The sequence below is a fragment of the Leptidea sinapis genome, chromosome 27, assembly GCF_905404315.1.
Source record: "Leptidea sinapis chromosome 27, ilLepSina1.1, whole genome shotgun sequence".
Taxonomy (NCBI): domain Eukaryota; kingdom Metazoa; phylum Arthropoda; class Insecta; order Lepidoptera; family Pieridae; genus Leptidea; species Leptidea sinapis.
In genome coordinates this window covers 4,324,771-4,348,865 of record NC_066291.1, presented here as the reverse complement: position 1 = coordinate 4,348,865, position 24,095 = coordinate 4,324,771, and the positions used below count along the sequence as shown (strand labels likewise).

General features: G+C 35.1%; 1 protein-coding gene across 1 annotated transcript in view; it reads left to right on the top strand.

Moving 5' to 3' along the window:
* The window catches only part of LOC126972774 (protein kinase C, brain isozyme), a 189,227-nt gene extending 166,208 nt beyond the window's left edge, over nt 1-23,019 (top strand). The window contains exons 4-13 of the mRNA XM_050819814.1: nt 2,641-2,752; nt 5,283-5,411; nt 6,959-7,155; nt 7,517-7,841; nt 8,228-8,397; nt 10,066-10,157; nt 10,964-11,330; nt 11,682-11,846; nt 13,368-13,524; nt 14,322-23,019. Of these exons, the coding sequence (XP_050675771.1) occupies nt 2,641-2,752; nt 5,283-5,411; nt 6,959-7,155; nt 7,517-7,841; nt 8,228-8,397; nt 10,066-10,157; nt 10,964-11,330; nt 11,682-11,846; nt 13,368-13,520 (1,710 nt within the window). The 3' untranslated portion in view covers nt 13,521-13,524; nt 14,322-23,019. The remainder of the gene's footprint in view (nt 1-2,640; nt 2,753-5,282; nt 5,412-6,958; nt 7,156-7,516; nt 7,842-8,227; nt 8,398-10,065; nt 10,158-10,963; nt 11,331-11,681; nt 11,847-13,367; nt 13,525-14,321) is intronic.
* The last annotated feature ends 1,076 nt before the right edge of the window (nt 23,020-24,095 follow it).

Here is a 24,095-nt window from a genome sequence, read left to right as displayed (position 1 = left end):
ACTAAACGCTTTTGAATCGTCTCTGCAAATATTTCTTTTAAATTACTGAATCTACCAAATGTTCGGAAAAAGTTGAGCTCGTAAGAAGAACATACAAGAAACTCAACAGCCACTCTTTTCAATCAAATAGAGTATTTTTCATAAAAAGTAATTGAGAATAAACTGTATAAGTTATCGTATAATGGCTGCATCAACCTTCAGAGCTTGAATTATTTGCCCATGTTGTTCTACTGCAGGCTCACTAGCCTACGTAGGAATTTTTTACTATTATAACTCCCGCGCGTTTAGAATGGAATAAAACCATTTTAAATTACATCTTTAAATGGCAGCATTTTAAATTAAAATAATCTTAATGAGGGCTCTGACAGGAAGTAAGTAACGTTAGCAAAAAAGATCAAAAATCCACACTGGGTATGCGTCAATTCGTCGTCTCTCGCGAGCTTGTTTTCCTACGCAACGATTGCAAGTTCTTTGAACATGTGTCCCGAAAACCTGATGGTGACCAAAAAGGTGTTCATAAAGAACTCAAATTTCACTATGTGGCAAACAAAAATGTAGCAACCGTAGTCCCTAAAAAGTTTAATGTAATAGTCTTTCTAGATGTATAATAACATGTCAAAAGTTGTAGCCTTAATTATATCAAAATTAAAATAGAGAAAGACTATACCGCCAAAAGATCTTATCACACTAAAATAAAAGTCCCTGAGCAATTCGTGTTTTAATAGATAAAAAAGGACAACTATAGTTAAATTTCAACTAAGTAGCTGTAAAACTGTAAAGCACTGAAAAAAAAGTGTATCATGTGTTGCTATTAACCCTCAAATTCAGATTTAAATTTATTTGAATTCAAACTATACCTCTGGCAGATCCTATCTGTGGGTACGGCTCGAGACAAATCATGCAAGTCCACGAATTACTTTCGAAGTTTGACTAAAATTTCGTTAACTCCGCTTAGTATACTTACGCATTCATAGCTCTAAGTAATTTAAATCTAAACTGGCTGCCAAAGTTGGGATGGACTACGCGAAAAAATGCTATTTAATCTCCAAAGGCATTCGGGGGATTCGGATCGTAGCAAGTTAAATTGGTGGCCGAAAGGATGAGACCCGTTGAACTTCCAACCGAACAAATTTATTTTTATACAGTGTAAAGTTTAGTAATCGAAAATAGGTGAAAGTGGTTGTTCATTGTTTGATGTATTATTGATAGTTGATCTGTGATTGAATTTGAATGTAAAATTGGTAACTACTATATTAGTTATTACTTATTCTAAGAAGCAAGCGAAATGTTTCTCCTCTCTCAGCCGGTGGTAGTGCTTTGACATCTTAAGTGTTCTAAAGAAATCAAGTTTGATAAAATAAATTCCCTTTGTCCCTTAAAGTTTTATGGAACTTTAGAATAGGCCAATTTCAACCGTTGATTGAGTGTTGTCTTCATATATGTTAATAGGCCGGGTAAAACTCTTTACATGACCATGTGATTTTGATGACATTCAAAAGGTTAGATTACAAAATTTAGCTTGCAATTTTTTTTTGCAGTGTCAGTTAGTGTAGTACAAATTTCGTGTATAATTTTGATGTGAAAGATGCACATAGCTCTGGTCGCCTTGTTACGGAGAAAAAAACAGATTTGACCCATTTGAAAACAGACTAGGTACATAAAATAGGTATCTGGGTGCCAAACTAGCTCACAGAAAGAAAGCTGAGAAATCTAAAGCTAAAGAAAGAAACCCATTATGAACTCGTTTGCAGTTCTTTATTGAGACGTATTGAAACCGAACCATGAAAAACGACAACGGATGGATTCATCATGGAGATCAAATACACTGGTTTTATTTTGCAAGCAAGAAGTTGCAAGCCAAAACATGAGGAGAAAAGCAAAAAGATGAGAGGAAACGGGCGGGTTTGATCATTAGATAGGGTGTGGTCATTCATCACGATAACACGCACGCATCTTAAACCACTCATTAAAAATTTAGAGTTTTTCTGGGAGGAGTTGATGAAGTCCCAAAGTGTTTATAGCAATCAATTTATCAAAAAAAAGTTATCGAGCAAAATGGCACATATAATATACTGTAATTAAATCCTACTAAGTTTGAAAAAAAAAGGGTCTTAAGTTATCTTTAAGTGCCAATAAACTTTTTCGCCAACCGATAATTTTGTTAGTGACTTGTGTGTTATGATAACTCACAATATTGATCTTGCGTGTGGCCTAATTCACACAAAATATATCCTTCAATATTTATTACATCAGAGGGTAAAAAAACAAATTGAAATGTGAGCAAATTGGAGTTTCTTGTTGAACGGTTTGCGGGAATGAACCTTGAAAATCTAAGCGTGTTACATTTCATTTTATGTTGTTAACGATTTGTCACATTTATTTGTTCCCTGCTTCTTTATTTTACTATTCTTTAGTAGTCACAAGCCACATAAAACGGTAGGTTAATATATCTTTAGGTTCTCTAGCAAAGTATTGCTAGTTAAATAAGACAGAAGTGTGAAGTTTCTGTTATTTTTTTAAGAATGGTTAGATGATTTTGATATTGGCGTATTCAATGTTGCTAGACTCAACATGTCGTGCGCATGTCGTATGACGTATATAATGTTCTTACTGACGTAACTCCCATGCCACCACTACCAGGACACCCGCACGAAGCACAACTTCAAGGCGTACACGTACTCGTCGCCCACCTTCTGCGACCACTGCGGCTCGCTGCTCTACGGACTGCTGCATCAGGGCCTCAAGTGTCAAGGTATTGCTGCCTCCAGCCACACAGGACACGTGCTAACGCCTCTTCCTCTACTTTTCAGCTTGTTGGTGGCGTTCTATAGCTATTTTTCTTGTACATTCGTCTAACGCAGCCAGTACTTTACTATGGAAAGTATTATTATTGAAATATTTTTTAATATCTTCAAGAATTATTACAAACGACTTTGTATTTTGAACAGAAATGATATGAGGAAATATTATGTTCCATAGTAACGGAGTGGTTTTTTTCGCTTTTAACTCTTTTTCAACTGCTTTTTAATATTTTTGTGTATTATTGTCTTAAGGCCGCGTACGCTCCCCACAAGTGGAACAATTGGACTTTCATAGCTCCAACATTTTGTGATCATTGTGGCACGATGCTACACGGTCTTGCTCACCAGGGATTTAAATGCGGAGGTATAATAGATTCCCGGAGGTACAGCATCTAGTGCTGGGTATCCAAACATCAACAACAATTATTGTTGATCCAATCGATATTGTATGCATACTAGATAGATCGACCCATTTCAAAAAATTGAGTAATCTGAATTTTGTTAGAATTTTCAAATGCCGTCATTTCGATACCGTAAAATTATTGTTTTTCAAATGTGTTCCTATTTAAAACATAATCAACTTTATCTTGGAGTATTTCCTGAGTTAAATATTGTAATGTGTTTATAAAATTATATGTTTTACAGTGAATTTTTATTTGTGAATTTTGTAAATAAATATATAATTTCTGCAGCCACTCCTTTGAAAATTCTGCTAAGTAAACAATATGTCCGGATTACTTTAATAGTATAATGGTCGTGAATGTTAGCACTTATTAAAATAAAAATACTTTGATGTGCCTCGTGCTGCTCCCTCCGCATTAAATACAATTTCCCGAACAATGAATGTTGACTCAAATCCCGCCTGGATGTCCCGGCCCCATCTGCGAACATGGGCGTTATTAAATTTTCGTCGATTCATCGCAATTGGCTTTTTGTCTTGTTAGTTAATATTTCATGCTTTGCTTACTTTAATTCTGTTCCTTCTATTTGATATCTCTTTTGTTGTTTATATTTATTTTTATTCATGATATTATTTTAACCTTGATACAGGATTTCTGTTATCTTTATATTAGTTGACTAGTCACTAGATAATTCTAGACTCCAAAATTAAAAATTTTGCAAGCTTCCGTTTGGTTTTCTCTACCATGAACGAAAATAATTACTCAATGAGATTTAAAATTTGAAATGTTTATTATAGTACCGCCACTGCAAGAATTTTTAGAATTTTGTACACAATAAGTAACAACAAAGCATACAATATAGTCTCTATGGTGGATCGTTTAACAGAGTGTTTCCTGTACAGTTTCATGTGTAAAATTGCACATTTGAAAAATCTAAATATTAGATGACTTCTTTACTTTAACAATTTAAGATTAAGAACACTTCTTTACTAATAATGGTACCTACTTCTAATATACTCATCCAAAATAATTCGTAATACTTCCTAATTTGGAGATTTTCAAAAATATTCAACTTTTTACTTTGAGACAGTCTTTTGCGCCAAGCGAAAGCTCGTAAGTGCAAAAAAGTGTATACTAACGTTTCATATTAAGTTTTTTATTAATATTAAAGGAATTTGAAGATACATTAGTCTTACATTCAGTAATTGGATAATTTAGGAGATTCCAATAGTGCAATTTTCGATCTTTATTTTGCATGCAAATCTTAAAAGCTTTTAACATATAGTAGAATCCTAGCTTGCATGTAATTTTACAGCCTTCTCAACAACTATTACTATTAGTCGTCACTCACATGTTGCATGTACTCACGAATTCTGTTTGTAAGTGTTAGTAGCTGTCGCACATCACATACATAATGCTTCTGTGATAAAATTGTAATGGCTAACTGAATCTATCACTCTTATCAGAGGTAGCATATAGATTATTTACTATGAATAATGTGTACTTGCCTATTAATAACTAATAGTAAAAAATTGTATTCTAGGCATTGGTCTATTTTGGTATTCGTAAAATCATCCAAATGGATCTTCAAACATGCAATAATGACTTCTTGAATCTCGTAGGCCCAGTCATTCTTTTAATTAAACTTCTATTATCCATGGATAATAGAAGTCACATCTAATAAAATGATGCTAATTTTATAATTAAAAATCTTTTCGTACATGCAATTTAAAGCACTTGAAAACTATTTGAAGCCACATGCATACACTTTTTGAGTTGATTTGCAAGTTATCTTCATGAGAACACACATTTTGTACATTTCAATTCCACCTATTGCTATAATAAATACGGCTATAGTTACTATTCAATTTTTGCTATGATAGTTTCTATTCTATATAGGAAAGATATAGTCAACGATATTGGTGTTTATGGTGATTTATCTCCTTTTTATAAAATTTGTATTAAACTGTCAAATTTATAATGAGAACATGTTGCTATAAACAATACATAAGCAAATTAAATACACCAAGCAAGGTTCAAATAATTTGCAATTGTATAAAAACATGATCTACAATTGCAGCATGCGATATGAATGTGCACCAACGCTGCGAGGAATCTGTTCCGAATCTGTGCGGCTGCGACCACACCGAGCGACGTGGTCGTATTCAACTCTCCGTGTCCATACAAGGCAGCAAGCTTACTATTGTTGGTAAGTATTGTAATGGAATATGAAACTTGATATATCCACTTCTAGATGAAAGCTTCTGAGGTCAATTCCAGTATCCGTATATTCGATATCGGGGCTTACTCCAGGTGTTCCCGATAGTCTTTGCTGCTGCTATTATCTAAGTCTATCCTTACCGACTACGGTACGGTTTTCCTTATAAATTCCAGTACTTGGCTCGGTCTTTGACGATGATGATCATTTAAAATATCCCAAAAACAGAATTAAGTAGCGGATTAAATCTTCTAACTTACCTCTGAAATTTCTAAACTAATTGAGGAAAGAAAATACTGGCACATATCACGCTAGTGTTATCTGGCCAAAAGTTAAAATCATAAAACTAAAGCTAAATGTAGATTATTCATTAATTAAAGAAAATTGAAAAGATGCACTTACAGACGTGGTCGCTAACTATGGGCCTTATGAGAAAGCTCATGGTCTCTCAGAGGGCAATGGAGAGGGCTATGCTCGGAGTTTCCCTGCGAGATCTAATCAGAAATGAGGAGATCCGTAGGAGAACCAAAGTAACCGACATAGTCCAAACGATTGCGAAGCTGAAGTGGCAGTGGGCATTGCACATAGTTCGACGGACAGATTGCCGTTGGGGCAGTAAAGTCCTCGAATGGCGACCACGTACCGGAAGACGCAGTGATGATGAAAAGATGCACTCGATGACACCAGTTATGTATCTGGCGTCGGGAATTTAGTTTTTAAAAAGCACTTTATTTAACAATATTTAATGTTACTCACAGGTAAATTGGAACAAGACTGATTAAACAATATCATAATTAAACTAAAGAAATCTAAAAGACAATAGGTGCTCGATCAGCACTTCGGGGTGCGGGGTGGCAACGTATGCAGGTTTAGCCGTGTTGGGCTGCGTAACTCACCGCTTGTTTATTTTATGGAAAAGGAGGACAAACGAGCGTACAGGTCTCCTGGTGTTAAGTAATCACCACCGCCCACATTCTCTTGCAACACTTAAGGAATCACAAGAGCATTGCCGGCCTTTAAAGAAGGTTTAGGAGTATTCAAACTCTTAGGAGCTTATTTATTATTAAGGAGTACCTAATAAAACCTTGGTTACTGACATTGCAAATACCGGAAGGCATGTCTTTTACGATTCGACGGACTTCCTTTTTTGTTTTACAACATGGCGTCCTAAGGGAATCCATTTGTAAATGGTATTTCCTTTGTTTCCGTCGTGAATGGCTGATCGACCGTCACTTGTTAATGAACTGATGTAGGTCAGTTACATTTATTCTGTGATTGTATCGCAAAATAAATAAATAAAAACTTTCATTCGACGAACTCTAAAAATCATCCCAATAAAGACTGCTCTTAAACAGCTTTCACAACATTTTATTAATCTGTACAAATCACCTAAGTAGTAAATAAAATATATTCCTTAATAGAATTTTTCAAGTTTTGAAGAATTTCACCTATTTTAGGTTTTGGAAAGTTAGTTATCTATTGAATTGGGGAAATAACTGTCGATGGTGTTATTAATTACGACTATGCAATTGTTACAGTGAAGCAGGGCAGGAACCTTATCCCAATGGACCCGAATGGCCTATCTGACCCTTACTGCAAACTTAAGCTGATACCAGACTCGGATGGTGTGAAGAAGAAAACAAAAACCATCCGCAGCTCATTGAATCCAGAGTGGAACGAGACTCTAGTATTTGATTTGAAGCCAGAAGATAAAGATAGGAGGCTCCTTCTAGAGGTAATTTATGACATGATCTGCTAATTTTTGGGAGTAGGTTGCTGTAATACGGCAGAAAGAGGCACTTCAAGTTTAATAGTGAATTGTATAACCCAAAATGAAATTCATCGCTTACTAATAATCTATAATTTTTATGATGTTAATTTTTTTTTACTAGTTTGGCAATTGGCACAGGAAAACATTCAAATGAATGAAAATTTGTATAAAATATTAAGTTTACAGTAATAAAATCGTTCTTCTTGCAATACTTAGTTCTTCTGATAGCTGTTATTAAGATTCCTTCATTTAATTATATTCGTGTAAAATAAATGTTTTAAATATTCTTACAATATCAGCTGCACTGAGCGTTTCTTCATTTCAGATATGGGACTGGGATCGTACCTCCCGCAATGATTTCATGGGCTCCTTGTCCTTCGGCATATCCGAGCTCATGAAGGCGCCTGCTGATGGCTGGTTCAAATTGCTAACCCAAGAGGAGGGAGATTATTACAATGTTCCAGTACCGGAAGAGGGGGCGGATCTGGCGCAGCTCAAGAATCAGATGAAGGCCACCAACTTGGGCGCTCGCAGGCCCCCACCCCCGCCCGATAGGGAGGTGCCGCACAACATGGCGGCCGCTGACGTCATCAGGGCAACGGACTTTAACTTTATCATGGTCCTCGGAAAGGGATCTTTTGGAAAGGTACCTTTTATTAATAATTCTATTGATGCTAGAATCATTAGATTTTTTGCTATGGTTTGGGCACACCTTCCCCATTACGACTCCTTATTTGAGTCCATGTTGCGTGCAGGGTTAGCTGGTTACACCAACCAACCTAAATTCTTCTAGAATCTTTGATGGATGATCAGCATCAGGATCTTCAGAATCCTTGATGGATATTCCCAGATTTCTCAGAGCGACCCCGTATTTTCGTGGATTTTTACCCGTTAGTCAGCCCGTTGTGTACTATCCGGGATTACATGAGCGAATATCTTACTTACTTAACTTCTTATTTTCAATAAGGTCTATGTAATAGTACCTAGTTATAGAAACTATGAAATAAAATGTAATACCAAAACAAATTTTAGGTACTGCTAGCGGAGCGTCGCGGCACGGACGAACTGTATGCCATCAAGATCCTTAAGAAGGACATCATCATCCAGGACGATGATATAGAGTGCACCATGGTGGAGAAGCGGGTACTGGCGCTCAGCAGCAAGCCACCCTTCCTCGTGCAGCTGCACTCCTGTTTCCAGACCATGGTGAGCTTGCACTGCCCTGTACCATATGTTACAGTTGACCATTATGGTGACTAACTAACCGTCGCTTTCAATACCCGATTTCTAGTTGAACATTATAAGCGTATATACCATAAAATAAACGTCCCTACGTCCCCGGCCTAGGGTGTCGTAAAAGGCGACTTGGGGCATTTACCAGCAGCGGGAGGGAAGGATATATTATGCAAGGGTTGTGGCAATTTAGATTTTAGAAAATATTTTGTAATAAATGGAAAGGTTTTACCACCGCATTCAATTTATTATTATTTTCTTTAGTGGCTAGTTCTTACTTCTGCAAATGCAAGTCCAAATTAAAACAAATACGTGCGTTGTGTTGTGTACTCTCCACGACGGAACTCGTCTTCCAATGACTCTTATTTTCAATTCATTCGGTTTTATTTTAAAGCCGACTGAAAAAACAATTGAATCTCTAGCTGTATTGTAAAAAAAGTTTCACCCTGAAATCTGGCACCTTAGTGGTTTTATTTTAATCAAAAAGTGCCAGCACGCCAAATTGGCAATTACATACTTAGACCCCATAATTATAATTTATGATAAAATTTTAAAATACTTAAAAAGAGTGCAAGACAAAAATATCTTATAATATATACATGAATTAATAAATGAAGCCTTTATTGCAAGCAAACTAAATAAGGTACATTCATAACTTATACTACAACTTATACTAAATGATTATCATTATATTTCACCTAATATATATTCATGACGTAGCCCTCCTCTAAATCTTTGCAAATTTTCCTGCCATAAATTGTTTTTCTCCATCTTGGTCCAGCAATAATTTTGAAATTATCTTCCCATCGTATGGTTTGTCTCCCTCTATTTCTTTTTTATATCTTGCCCCCAAACTATGCATAGCCTGTACTTTTTCATTTTAAACATAAATACATATTAACTTCCCTGACCGGAAATAAATATCCATATTTATCATTTAAATGTTAAACCAACCACTGGGGAATACGTTTTCTAAATTGGATACTGATTATTATCTTCTGCAAAAAGTACATTCTTCTTTGTGGAAATGAGAGTCTGCATTTATAATATTAAATACCAATTTGCCTCCAAGAATTGCATTTTAATAGATTTAAATCGGCAAATAAGAGAATTTTAATTAAAAAGACTTATTACACTGAAAATGATTAACTGAATGACAAAAGCACGGTGGTTGCTTAGCGCAGCAAAAAGGAGAAATACATACTGTCATACTCGGAGTGGGCTATGCTCGGAGTTTCCCTGCGAGATCGAATCAGAAATGAGAAGATTCGTAGGAGATCCAAAGTTACTGACATAGCCCAAATGATAACGAAACTAAAATGGCAGTGGGCAGGGCACATAGTTCGACAGATAAATGGCAGTTGGGGCAGTAAGGTCCTCGAATGGAGACCACGTACCGGAAGACGCAGTGTTGGTAGGCCCTACACAAGATGGACCGACGAACTGGTCAAGATCGCCGGAATACATTGGATGTGAGCAGCGCAGGACCGATCGTCGTGGAAATCTTTGGGGGAGGCCTTTGTCCAGCAGTGGACGTCTTCCGGCTGATGATGATGATGACAAGTGTATGTAACTACCCAAGTGCTGAATAAAATAACATTGTTTCATTAATTCTGAATACTGATGCTGTCCTGTTTTCAGGACCGGCTGTACTTCGTGATGGAGTACGTCAACGGCGGAGACCTGATGTTCCAGATACAGCAATGCGGCAAATTTAAGGAGCCTGTCGCTGTGTATGTATTTAAAACATTCAATTGGGTACTACTTGACAGAATACTAAAATATTCTGGATACCAGAAAAAAAATCTTAATTACTCACGAGTATGTACCGCTGTGGTTGTCTTTTCTGACCTTGACTTTCAAATCATGTTTTAATTCCTGATGTTAAATTCTAGAATAAATTTAAATACATACCCAGGTATATTTATTTATGTGTGCTAATTATGATGCAATCTTTACTAAGGCCAACGAGACGAGATAAAGAATGTAAACAAATGTCTATATAATGTAAAATAGTAAGTCTTTTGAAGGGCGATGTGTATGCTTTTACAACAAGATCCCACAAAAAGATTCAAAACAAAAGTATCACGATATTCAAAAGAATTGTTAAGAAACGTTTGTGTAGTAAAGGTTACTATAACCTATATGACTTTCTTAATGATTCCACAGATTAGGAATGGAGCGACCGCCCTCAGGCTATTAAATAATAAGTTTAATTGTACAATATTACATTGTAAACATATTTTTTAATGAAAAAAAAGTCAGCTGAGTTTGTTGCGCCCATTCTTCTCTATTATTCTGAGGCATTCTTTTTGGTTGGTGGTTGGGTGGTTGGAGTTTTTGACTTTCAATAAGTGATGTCACATCCTAGTTTGTATAAAAATATTTTAATTTGAATGCAAAGGGTCCAACTGACTGGATAAGATTTTGTACAGGATGATTTGAGCCGCTTTTCGGTGAGATAAAATGAGCATGCACATACATACCATCAGTCATACTAGTCCATTAAACAGCTAAGTATTTTGAAACATAATTACAGATTCTACGCGGCGGAGATCGCCGTAGGTCTGTTTTTCCTGCACTCCCGCGGGATCATCTACCGCGATCTGAAACTGGACAACGTTCTGCTCGACCAGGATGGACACATCAAGATTGCCGACTTCGGCATGTGCAAGGAGGGCATCACCGGCGACAAAACTACCAAGACCTTCTGCGGGACTCCAGACTACATCGCACCGGAGATCATCTTATACCAGCCGTACGGGAAATCTGTAGACTGGTGGGCCTACGGAGTACTTCTGTACGAGATGCTCGTGGGGCAGCCGCCTTTCGACGGAGAGGATGAGGAAGAACTATTCGCGGCCATCACTGATAACAGTGTCTCATATCCGAAGACGTTGAGTAAGGTATGTTCATGTTTCAAAAAGATGGTAGTGTAATCGAATGAAACCCAAGCGTCATTTTAAGCTCAGAAATAAACTGTTGTAAAAATCCCTAACTACAACCAAAAATACATACCCGATATGAGTGCTGGTACATTCTCAAACTTTAATATTTTTCCTATCCTATAAAAAAACGGCACAGCCGCAGAAAAAAATTAATAACAAAATAATCAATGTCAAAAATGGGCTAAAGTAAAAATAAAGAAAATTAATAAACTTAATTTTTTTTAACAAATTAATATTGAATCCGAATTTTTTAAGGTACATACTCTCTAAATAAAATATTATAATTTTGATAATGGCCTATTGGTGCAGGAAGCTAAAGACGCATGCAAGACCTTCCTGACGAAGCTGCCAGCTAAGCGTCTTGGATGCGGGCCGCGTGGCGAAGAGGACGTGCGCACTCATCCCTTCTTCAGACGGATCGACTGGGCCAGGATCGAGGCGCGGGATGTGCAGCCTCCCTTCAAGCCCAAGATCGTGAGTTGTGTCACTTGTCATTACAATATTACCTACTTGACAATATATATATATACTAGCTCACCCAGCAAACGTTTATTAAAAAAATATTGCCATATGTATATATATAAAAATGAATTGCTGTTCGTTAGTCTCTCTAAAACTCGAGAACGGCTTGACCGATTTGGCTAATTTTGGTCTTGAATTATTTGTAGAAGTCCAGGGAAGGTTTAAAAGGTTTGAATAAACATGAAAATTCCCGTTTTTATATAAAAATAACAATTTTGATTTTCCTCTGACGTGTCCCCCGTCGTTCAGAAATCAAATAAAAATAATAGTTTAAAATGAATAACTAATTAGAATTTTTATATCTTTCTAACTTTCTGAGGAGGTAAAAATAAAATTCCTTGCTCACCCAGCAAACGTTTATTAAAAAATATTGCCATATATATATATAAAAAAAATGAATTGCTGTTCGTTAGTCTCGCTGAAACTCGAGAACGGCTTGACCGATTTGGCTAATTTTGGTCATGAATTATTTGTGGAAGTCCAGGGAAGGTTTAAAAGGTTTGAATAAACATGAAAATCCCCGTTTTTATATAAAAACAACAATTTTGATTTTCCTCCAACTTGTCCCCCGTCGTTCAGAAATCAAATTAAAATAATAGTTTAAAAAATAAAAATAATAGTTTAAAATGAATAACTAATTAGAACTTTTATATCTTTCTAACTTTCTGAGGAGGTAAAAATAAAATTCCTTAAAACACACAAAAAAATGATTCCTTTTGTTTGTTTTAAGTTTTATTTTATACAACAGTTAAGCTCTTTTATTTATCGATTGAGGCAGTACGAAGTCTGCCGGGTTGGCTAGTAAAGTAATAAAAAATTCCGATTTTCAGACCTATTAAATTTACAATTCACAGATTCAAATCATCTCTATCATTTAAGTTGTGGAACGAATGCATACAGAAAAATACACCCTACTTCCAAGTGTTATTCTAAATGGCAATAACTTCTATTCACTGTGACAATAACATAACATATTGCAACAACACTTGGTAAACGTTATAAAGCTACTTCAGTTCGTAAAGGGGCTTTGACATGGGGAGAAGAAGTAATAAGAAACTCCCAACCCATCTTTTAAATCGTATAACCTTGTTTCCTGCGCAAAACCAGAGAATAAACATGCATCCTCTATATAATCTACTAACAATACTATTAAGTAAGCCTTCTTTGAAAAAAAATGTAAATATAATAATATTCTTCTAAAATGAAAGAAACCTCGTTATGTTATCCAGCACGGATGTCCGTGGGGCATGTGGTTGAGTTCCCTTTAATCTGTATATAGATCTACCCCATTATTCATAATGGTCCGCTAACTTAAAACAGCCGCTAAGGAGTGTTTTTCTCATTATGACTTAGGTCAATAGAAGAAGACAGAGTGAGAATTAGCAATGCTTTAAGTTAGCAGACTATTATGAGTAAGGGGATTAGTAATCAGTTTGTTCAATTTTGTTTAATTGTTACTTATTTTTTACACAGAAACACCGCAAGGACGTGTCGAACTTCGACAAGCAGTTCACGACGGAGAAGACGGAGCTGACTCCCACTGACAAGCTGTTCATGATGAACCTCGACCAGACCGAGTTCATGGGCTTCTCCTTCCTGAACCCCGAGTACGTGCAGCACGTCTGAGCTGGTGAGTGTACTTATTTTATATACAGCGCGACATTAGATATTATCTACCAGTGGAATGCTCCTTTGCACCGGATACCGTATGTAAGCTTTACTGTGTTTCGGTCTGAAGGGCGCAGTAGCTAGAGAAATTACTGGGCAAACGAGACTTAACACCTGACGTCTCAAGGAGACGAACGCAATTGTAGTGCCGCCCAGAATTTTTGAGTTTTTCAAGAATCCTGAGTGGCACTGCATTGTAATAGGCAGGGCGTATTAATTACCATCAGCTGAACGACCTGCTCGTCTCGTGCCTTATTGTCATAAAAAAATTATCAATTAGTATTATTAGTATATCATCATCAGCAGCCGGAAGACGTCCACTGCTGGACAAAGGCCTCCCCCAAATATCTCCAAGACGATCGGTCCTGCGCTGCCCTCATCCAACGTATTCCGGCCATCTTGACTATATCGTCGGTCCATCTTTTGGGATGCCTACCAACACTGCGCCTTCCGGTACGTAGTCGCCATTCGAGGACTTTACTGCATCACCGGCAACCTGTCCGTCGATCTATTTGCTAATTATATATTACTAACCGTTACCGCCCGCGTCGCTGGGCGAATTTTAAGAGAAAGAAGCATTGGAATTCGAAAAATAAGTAGCCATAAACCATCTAGGATAAATTTCGCATCGAATGGTGCTAGTTTCATATCGATACGATCAGTGGTTTAGGCGTGAAAGAGCCTCAAACAAAAACCATTTTTATTATATATAGATTAGCATAGGTACCTATACTAAAATGTTAATTGTTTCTATTCCAGATCTTTACCCCTTCCATGATACTCTTCTACGGTTGACCGACGTATTGGCCTTGAAACTCCAACTATCGTCTGTCTCTATCGCTCTCACGGTAAATCGTATCTCATGCCTCTACATCTACATTTAGATTCAAGCTCTAACCGCCACGTTTCGGAAGTACTTCGGGAGTTGGGTGCTCATTTCTGTCATTAGTTTTAACTTTAATTTACTTGTGGTATTATTATTTGGTTCGCGGTACGTAAAAAGATCACTGGGCGGTAGTGGTGGGGATACGAGAACTGCGCTTTAGGTACAGTCACGCAAGAAATTATTTATGAATTAAATTGTTATTAATATTATGTTCTGCAGTTGTTATGAAACATTTTTTTATTTTTACTTGTCCGTGCTATTTCAGAAACGCCGTGATAAAATTACTATGAGACTGTACTGTACAAAAACAACTCAAGTGCGGGATAAAATGTTACACTAACCGGCCAATAGCGTGTCGTTATTAAACCGCAGTGTATCTCTCCCCACCGCACTCCTTACCGCCAATTTGGTCGACAAATCGTTACTGCGCTCTTCTATCGCCTATGGTATTTTTATGCCGCGATACCTATGCCAAGTATTATTTTTTAATTTTTACTATAATTAGGCGTCACTGCCAAATATTATATGGCAATAATTTAGCAATATTTTGAACATTGCTCTCTAACTTATTTATTTGTTTAGTCTATGTTTTGTGTTTTATGTTCTTTATTACTATGTGCCATTATCTTGGGGCCACTCGATAACACATTAAGCTCATGGCGTTATAATCTCTACGTAATAGTAATAGAATCTATGTCTGTGTGTTACATATCAGTGTGTGTGTTTAAGTGTTATTTAAGTGTTGATTGTTAGTTATTTGTTTTATTGTTATAATTTGATAGTAAGTATATTGTTTTATAGACTCTGTTATTTTTGTATATTTTATGAATGTTTGGATGTCTCTCTTGTAATAATTTTTATCGATGACTTTTTACTTGAAAATGTTTTGTTTGCGACTTAGTTGGTAAGATAAAATGGTATTAGATTTTAATGTTCTTTAAATTATCTAATGCGAAGGTATGTTGATTATAAATAGCCTTACTAACATAAAATAAAATGATAAATAAATTAATTAATACTTACATTTAAACTTATGATGTAATCTCGCTAGTGTAAATGTGAATTTAAAGAAACGGAAAAGCATTTGATTCTAAATTTGAAATGTAAAGTAATAATTTAAATATGAATTTAGCTCTATTAGTGTACTATTCTTCAATATAATATTCACTACCTACTCGCTTACTGAATGCTGACGGATTTGCGCGTTATAAAGATATTAATAGATTAGAATGCAGATGTTATGTTTAAGAAACTTCAAACTTTTGTATAAAGACAAGGATACAATCACGGCATTGCATTAAAGAAAATGGAACAGAATTATAACCAATAATACTAAGGTCAACTAACAACCGTTCACGCTTTCATTTCAATGTGAGTTCCTGAATCTCTCTTTGTGGAGGTGACCTATATCAAGTGGAGCCCACTTGGACCGCAAATGACTAGATGAAAATTTGAACGGTGACAGCGAATTAGTAGCCCTGTAAAGATGTTGATCCCGAGTATGTACAAGATTATCAATTTAACAACGGCAAAACTTTAATAATGAGTATTGTGCACATACAATTTATAAATTGGTCAGGTTTATTACAATTGTGAATGTCGACAACGGTGAGCTTTGTTGAGAAGAAGTGGCAGGAAACTCATTGCCACTCTTTTGAATGATCAAAGCACTGGGCATCACTGCGTACCCATTTTGTGGATTGGGTGCTATTAAGCGAGGAACATACTCGAACTTCAAAAGCCGGCAACACATCTCCAAACCCTCTCGCATTGCGCGTCTTAGCAGCGGTTATCACTTAACATCAAGTAGCCTGCATCATCCTTTGCTGCCAGAATGGTTTATTTATATTTATATAATTTATAATTGCCTAATAGCAAGTGAGATAGTTCGATCACCACGTGTTTGGTCTCGTGCAAATCCGTCGGCACAAATTACACAAGGCGTTGTGTATTCATTTGTGATGGAGGCGTCGGACTCGCTGTTAAATACTTATGATGTGGCCTTTTGGAACCGAGGAGTTCCGTCGGCTGTAGGGTCGGCAAAACAAGCTGGCATCGAGACTTCGCAATTAGACATTTTCGCAGTTCAGAATTTTACTCTTTTTTAATTATAAAGTAATTGAGTGCTAACGCTATGTCACTCTAGCCTTTACTATATTATCGTAAGCTAATTGTTGAACAATCAATTCATTGTTCAAGGTTAAATTCTATTGTATAGGTAGGTGTAGAACAGATCGACCATTTCGAAAAAAGATGTACGTAATCATATTATGAACAATTTTTCTGAAATATTTGATTTATTTGATCGTACTACCCGGTTTACATTATCTGTGGACCTCACGACGATCACGTCACATCGTCGCTTTGTGTGTGTGTGCTGTACGGTGTGCAAAACAAGCATCACTAGGATATTATTATTTATAAATTAATTAATACGATTAATTTTGTCAGTATTATAGATTGATATAAACGTGTTGATAAGCTTCTTTTAGATTATTTCGCTTCTTTTTTGAACTAAACTGTACTTCGAGCGTCTTTCACTAGAGATATTGCAATATATTGAAATTAAAACAGTAAGTTGTGAAGTCTCCAACTAACATTGAACTCAAGAACGAAAGGTGACGTTACCCTCCATCACTATGAACCGATTGCTTTAAGATTTTCCATTTGATAAAACTTTAATAGCTTCATTGATAACACTCGAATAATCTAGTTATAAGTGAAACACGTAAGTCTTTCTCGCTCGTAACCGTCAATAAATGGTTATGCCATATTGCTTTATATGTAGGTGTACATTCTTATTGCAAAATGAAAAATACATTGGTTAATAATTTTAAAAGCGAACGAGCAATCTTTTTGGATTGGCTATTCATGACGAGACATTTAAATTGGATTTTAAATACACAGCTTTGCGACTTTAAAGTATGTACGTAGTGTCCAAACCATAAACTTAGTATACTACCGATTATTTAGGCAAACCCTGTGTGAAAGTGAGAAAACTATCCTTACACAAAAACCTAGGTGTGAGAAATAGATGAAGACCATGAAACCGTTTTGAAACAATTTAGTGTCCATTAGTCAACTGTCAAATTTGTCATAGAGATTGACCAAAAACAAAATACTGCATACTTCACTAACTCATTAATACATCTTTATAACTAACACACATAAGAACATTTTAAATTTAGTCTCGCCGTAATGAGGAGAGTGTTTGTCTATTACGGTAGTATACTAAGTTTATGGTCCAAATGACAGTGTTGTGTCAAACAGTTAATGTTTGTCACAATACTGTTATTGTTTAAATGATTGTGTTTTTATAGAACCTGTATGCGAAGTCGTTTCGTGAATAGCCAATTATAGTCATAAGACATTAATATTATGTTCCTAAAATAATTTTCTAGCAGTTCAAATGTTAATCCATAGGCGGGCGACGAGGCTATGCTATACATCAACATGTTTGTGACCAAACTTATGAGCTTATAACACGTGCTTATTTTTTGGACTACTACTTTCTACTTTTCTAAAGTGTATCTCGTAAATCTTCCAATAACTATGTATAGCATGGCGGTTTATTCGTCGCGAAACTACCGCGAGTGGGAGAAATTTGACATAATATAATGATCTACTATTTACTACCATAGTGTTGCTAGCTATGCTAATTCTTCCCTTTGACTTGGTCAGATAATTAGTAAGTTTTGAACTTTAGATATTTACATAGATCTCACGTGTACATAAGCACGACTTCTGCTAAGATATATTGTAAGCTAAGTATTCTCGGATTGTGTTGACAAAGCAATATTATTTAGATAGAGAGGCATTGGGTTCCGCACTCAATGGTTCGTGTGTTGTATTAATATGATATTATTTCCTTATGCATATTAATACTGTGAGTGATAAATTATTTATTATATAATAATAACCACAAATCGCAGTTGATAATAACTTAATTGATCACTCGATTGATCAATCAGGACCTTAACGTCTGTAATGAACTTTGAAAGATTTCTACTCCTGTGTCTATATTTGTGCTGTTTTCATGGTGTTATAATTAAAAATGGACTCAATTTCTCTAAATTATATAAAGGTGGTCATTTAAATATGCAATTATATATTATGATTAATTATTATGAAAAGATTTAAAAAAATATATATAAAATGGAAAAACAGCTTACAAGCTTAAGGTCCTTATACACAGTCAATAATTAGTTCAATCACCACTGTAAATATTATTATTATATATTTATTTTATTTAGTTAAAATAGCACCATAATATAAAGAGTTGTACCTTATTATTTATAAATGTGTCTCATCATGTTACAATTTTTATCTATTGACTTTGTAGAACTCTGTTAATGCATTTTGAACTCTGTTTCTATATGTAGTGGTGAGATTTTGAAGTTATCCTCGATATATTTTAGATATATAGGCCTAATTGTCACCTTGTTTAGACTAAGCCCGTAGGTGATACAGGATTTTAGGATTACATTTTGTCTCTTTGTATTAATTATTATACATTTTAAGACGTTTTTCCAATATTCACGTCACTTGTGCCAAAAGTATTAACTTTTTCCCCAAAAATTAGTATTATTATCTGTCCTTTTTAATATTATTACAATTTTATATAATCTTAAGACTTGCCAGATAGTTACCCCGACTTGTGATCACTTTTACTTAATATATTATCAATAATACCATTAATTATATAATCAGACAGAAATCTCCAGACTACTATATATACCCATCTTTGTATAATATGTACACTGGCAATTCTTAAAATGAGTATTTTAAATGATTCTCACATTAAATTTTGTAAATGCACTTTTTGTTAGAATTAAATGCATAGTGAATTCAAATTATAGTTTTACTTGCTAAGTACTCGACGGGCTCTTTAACATTGAAATTTTGCTGTAACATACGACTCGTGAACTGGGTGAGATCATCGGATTGAACTTACTACTAATGTTCTGTATTTTTTCGATCAATGTTTATGTGCTTGCAAAACTCAATCATCCATACAAATAAACTTGGTATAAAGTTATACCTGAGGATAAACCAATAATGCAAAAATGTTGATTATATCACTGACAACACTGTCAATACAATCATTATTCTGAAGTTTGCCGAATGTCAAGCACCCTTGCAAATAAACGCGGAAAACGTTATACGTCCGAATAAACCAATCATAAGCAAAATGTATATTTGTAATTTTTTTTACATATTCTTGGTTTATTCTCTGGTTTAATTTATACCAAGTTTTTTTGTAAGGCCGAATGATTATAATACACATGGCAATAAAGAATTCACTTCTGGGGTCAAATATACTATCAACTATAAAATGTATCCGAACCACAACTCGAGAGTACAAACATCAAAATTTTGATACATGGATAAAGTGGCTGTTCACCAGGCTCCTTTGCACAGGATGCCGGCTAGACTATTTCTGCCGTGAAGCAGCAATGTTTAAACATTACTGTGTTTCGGCCTGAAGGGCGCTGTTGCTAGTAAAATTACTGGGCAAATGAGACTTAGCATCTTATGTCTCAAGGTGACGAGCGCAATTGTAGTGCCAATCAGATTTTTTGGGCTTTTCAAGAATTCTGACCGGCACTGCATTGTAATGGGCAGTGCGTATCAATTACCATCTGCTGAACACCTTGCTCGTCTCGCCCCGTATTTTCATAAATCAAATATAGGGTCGCGAGTTTCAATCTCTCATGGTCCATGATGTCCAAAATAGAAACTACACTTTATATATTCACGTACGTCCGTTTGAGAATCACCATCAAATATTTGTTTATCTTTGAATGTTCCACAGCGATTCATTGTGATGGGTAAACTAAGACTAAGCCGAAGGAATAGTTTAAAAGTAAATGCTATAATTTGAATTATCTTTGCAGTATAGCGTTCTTTACTTAGGACCTGTTCAGACCACACTTGACAATATTCTTATAACTAATTATTAATAATAACACTATTGTACTTGTAAATGCTCCTTGTAACTAAGCTGTCTTCACCTCTGACCTGCAAAATTGTCAGTATTAAGTTGGATATTACCATCGCGTAATGCGGGTAGCGCGATATTTTTTTTACCTTAATCATTGCATGGAAACATGAAGATCAAAGTTTTTAATGTTTCACAGCGATGCTCTTAAAAATTATACAAATAAAAAAGAATAGGTACATAACATTACACAGATTAAGGATTGGTCTCCGCTGCGCTCCAACTAGATACCGCAGGCGTAGTCGCAAAATGCGGCAACTAATACTACGCCCAAGTGGGCGTACTCACACCAGTCTTCAACAATGTGTGACGTTGACGTCTGTTCTATTAAACTTTGGTAATAATTGAAACTAAAATACCGGGTTTCGTAGTTAAACTGTGTAAAAATAATACTACAAGAAATAATAAAGACACTGGGAGCACATATCATCAGTAAGTATTTTGTATTTTATTTATTTCAAACTAAAATAACACAAAGCATATAATATAAGTTGCAAAATTTGAAAGTTGCCATTTAATGTCAAGATAAAGTTGCCACAATATAAAGTTGCCGTAGTAAAAAAGCTATTGTTCTTAGGCAGTGCGGTATGTAGTTGGAGCGCGGCGGAGACCAATCCTTAATGTTATGTTCATAACTCATATTTCTTATTAGCATAAATTTAAAAAGGAAGCACTGGACAGGTTGTCCACTATCATATATCTCTGTGGTTTTGAAATTCTCTTCATAATTTTTTTTTATTGTAGATTCAATATATTAATGTGTATCTAAAAATAACATTTTTATGATACGTAGCATTGAATCTGTAGCTTTTGAATGAATGCTAGATTGTATAGCAAATGAATTTTATGATATAAAATTGTAAAAGTACAGTCGTATTATCACATGCTATTTATGGTAACCAGCGACATTATTTGACATTTAGTCTCTATAATTGGACGTAATTCCAAAAAAACGCTCCAAATCACACTAATTTCGAAATTGAGTTAAGAACACAAAACTGGTCACGTGATTCATATTCACGGACTGCCAAAAAATGGCAACCCTACTGTCACTGTTTAAATGACATCATGACTTAGTAGCCCATCCCACATGTATGGAATACACTAATATTCAATAAACTTTAAACACGAATTCCTTAAAATGTGATGTTTGTGGCTTGGAACGTTTTTCAGGAACTATGTCCAATTGAAGTACCTACTTTTTCACAACACGCGTCTTACAGCGGCTATTCATTAAAAATGAATGTCACTTGACACTGACAGCTGTCAAATGATATATAAATTATTGACATACCTCTACTCTACTACTTCGACTGCATTGAATCGTTGCATACGACCCTTAATACATCGCACCAAATAAAAGTTAGCAAAAAGCGTGCATTTTTTTTATTATTTGTTGTAGTAACTTTATATATCCGTACAATAAACCTAGATTGAATTTTTGGAAGCTTTCGCTTCTTTAATTATCTTTATAATAGATATGACTAATAATGTATTAAGTAGGTGGTAATGACAAACCTACGTTAAAAACCTAGTAACAACTATCTTATACTTGGCACATCGTGTATATGGTTGAATCATTGAGAAGCGGGCAGGGTTTAACGTAATTCATAAATGTCATTAGCTATATCTGTTGGTGGATTGTAGTCGAACTTAGAAACTTCTAAAGAATATTATGTATATACACGACAGTATTCATTATAAACGAACCCGCAGTCCTGTAGAAATCAACAATTTAAATGAAATGCGCATCTCCGAACAATACAAAGTTGCAACACAACTCGCAATTTGCTCCTTCTATGCGATTTATTATTCTGTGATTTGAATCTTATGTCCGTAATTGTTTCGCACTCAAATATTTTGTTTGCTTTGAGGTCAGGCAGACATCTAGGGTGATGGCCAAGTTTGGACGTGAAGATTTGGTCGCATTTTTTAAGGCAGCCGATTTTCTATGACCAAAACTTGCAAAATATTTTGTATAACATCTTTCTTTTTCTGGTTATTAATCACTAGGCTTTTCATATGCATCGTTATTTTAATAAGCAATTGTATGTGAAGTGAAACTATGTGAAGATATTGCCTTGTTTAGTAGCTCATGAAAAAATCTGTGAATCACTTTGAGTCACCTAGCGGAGGTGAAAGCAATATTTGTGTGCAGAATTTTATTTTATAAAACATTTATTCGTTCTTCATATTCACTATTAATATCTTAATTAAAACAATTTGGGAGTCATAACCTTCGAAAAGACCATTTATTTTTTACCTATACAAGGAAAAGAACAAATGAAAAAGAAACACAATATAGAAATAATAACGATAATTGATTTAATAAATGAAGACAGATTCATGCGACAAATGAGGGTAGATAGAAAAATAAAATTCGGCACACGAATAGAGTAATAATTTTATTAATTATAATGACAATGGTATTATATTTCTTGTAGACACTTTGTGCAATTGTAATTTCTATTAACGGTTTGTGCAGTGATAACTCGGCTGTATTTGAGAGTGTAGAACCATTCTGAGACGTCACTGTGAATGTATTCCATAATTAAATTTCTAATCCATTATATTGTTTTGTTTGATTTACTGATCCAAAGTCCGTTAAATGTCTTGGAGTGTTGATTTTAATGCTTATAAAAAACACCACCAAAATATTTATTAGCATTTTTTTCATTGCTTCATTTTAGCACAATTTTTTATTAGCTGTAGATGGTCAACTTGCCTAATAGCCTAATAAAGAAATATCTTCGATCTAGATAACATGTTAGATATAAAAACTGTCTTCTCATGGCACCCATTAGGAAAAGAATCTTTGAATATTTTTCGACATCAATTAAAGTGGTGGACGCTTCGGAAACAAATGGGTAGCTGAGAGCGAAAAACGGCGCAATAAAGTCCCCGAGTATTCTTTAATAAAATACATTCTATACAATAGGTAGATATGTCATTACAATTATTTGAATAGTTACTACTTTTTGAATGAAAAATGAACTATGTTGACTATGTCGTGGTCTTTGAACGCATTCATTACTATCTCCAACACCAGTACGTTTGACAACAAAAGAGGTAAATATGTGGACCGCATTTATTTAAAAATTACGATTACATAGGTGTCTATTTATATTATAGAAAAACTGAGCAATTTTTTATAAGATGACCTTATAGGTTCTAGGTAGGTACACTTTTAGGTGCAGAAGAGAACCCTTGTGTCATCAGAAGGGGTTAGAGTCACGACTCTAGAGGTAAAGAAGAGGCAAGAAGGCAACTTCTAGATGAATAAAAATGGAGGTTAATAGCGCTGTGCGATCTGAATTACACCTTATTCTTTGGCCGCAAGAGTCTCTATTTCTATAATTGATTTTGCGGAGTGAGCCTTCTGAACTTATACCTTCTATTGCATATTCTTTATATAATATAGGCTCATGCTGCCCAATCGCTCAGATATTCTGTTATTGAGTAGGTAATTAGATTTCCATTAGATCCATATAATTTTATTATTTATTATTACTATCCAGATAATTTTGTTCAGTAGCGGTGAGGAATACTGATTTTATTTGCTTTGGACGAACTATGGTTATTAACTTTTGATGATTTTAGAAATGCGTTAACTTTGGATGCAGTGTTGCGTATATTAAAACGACAA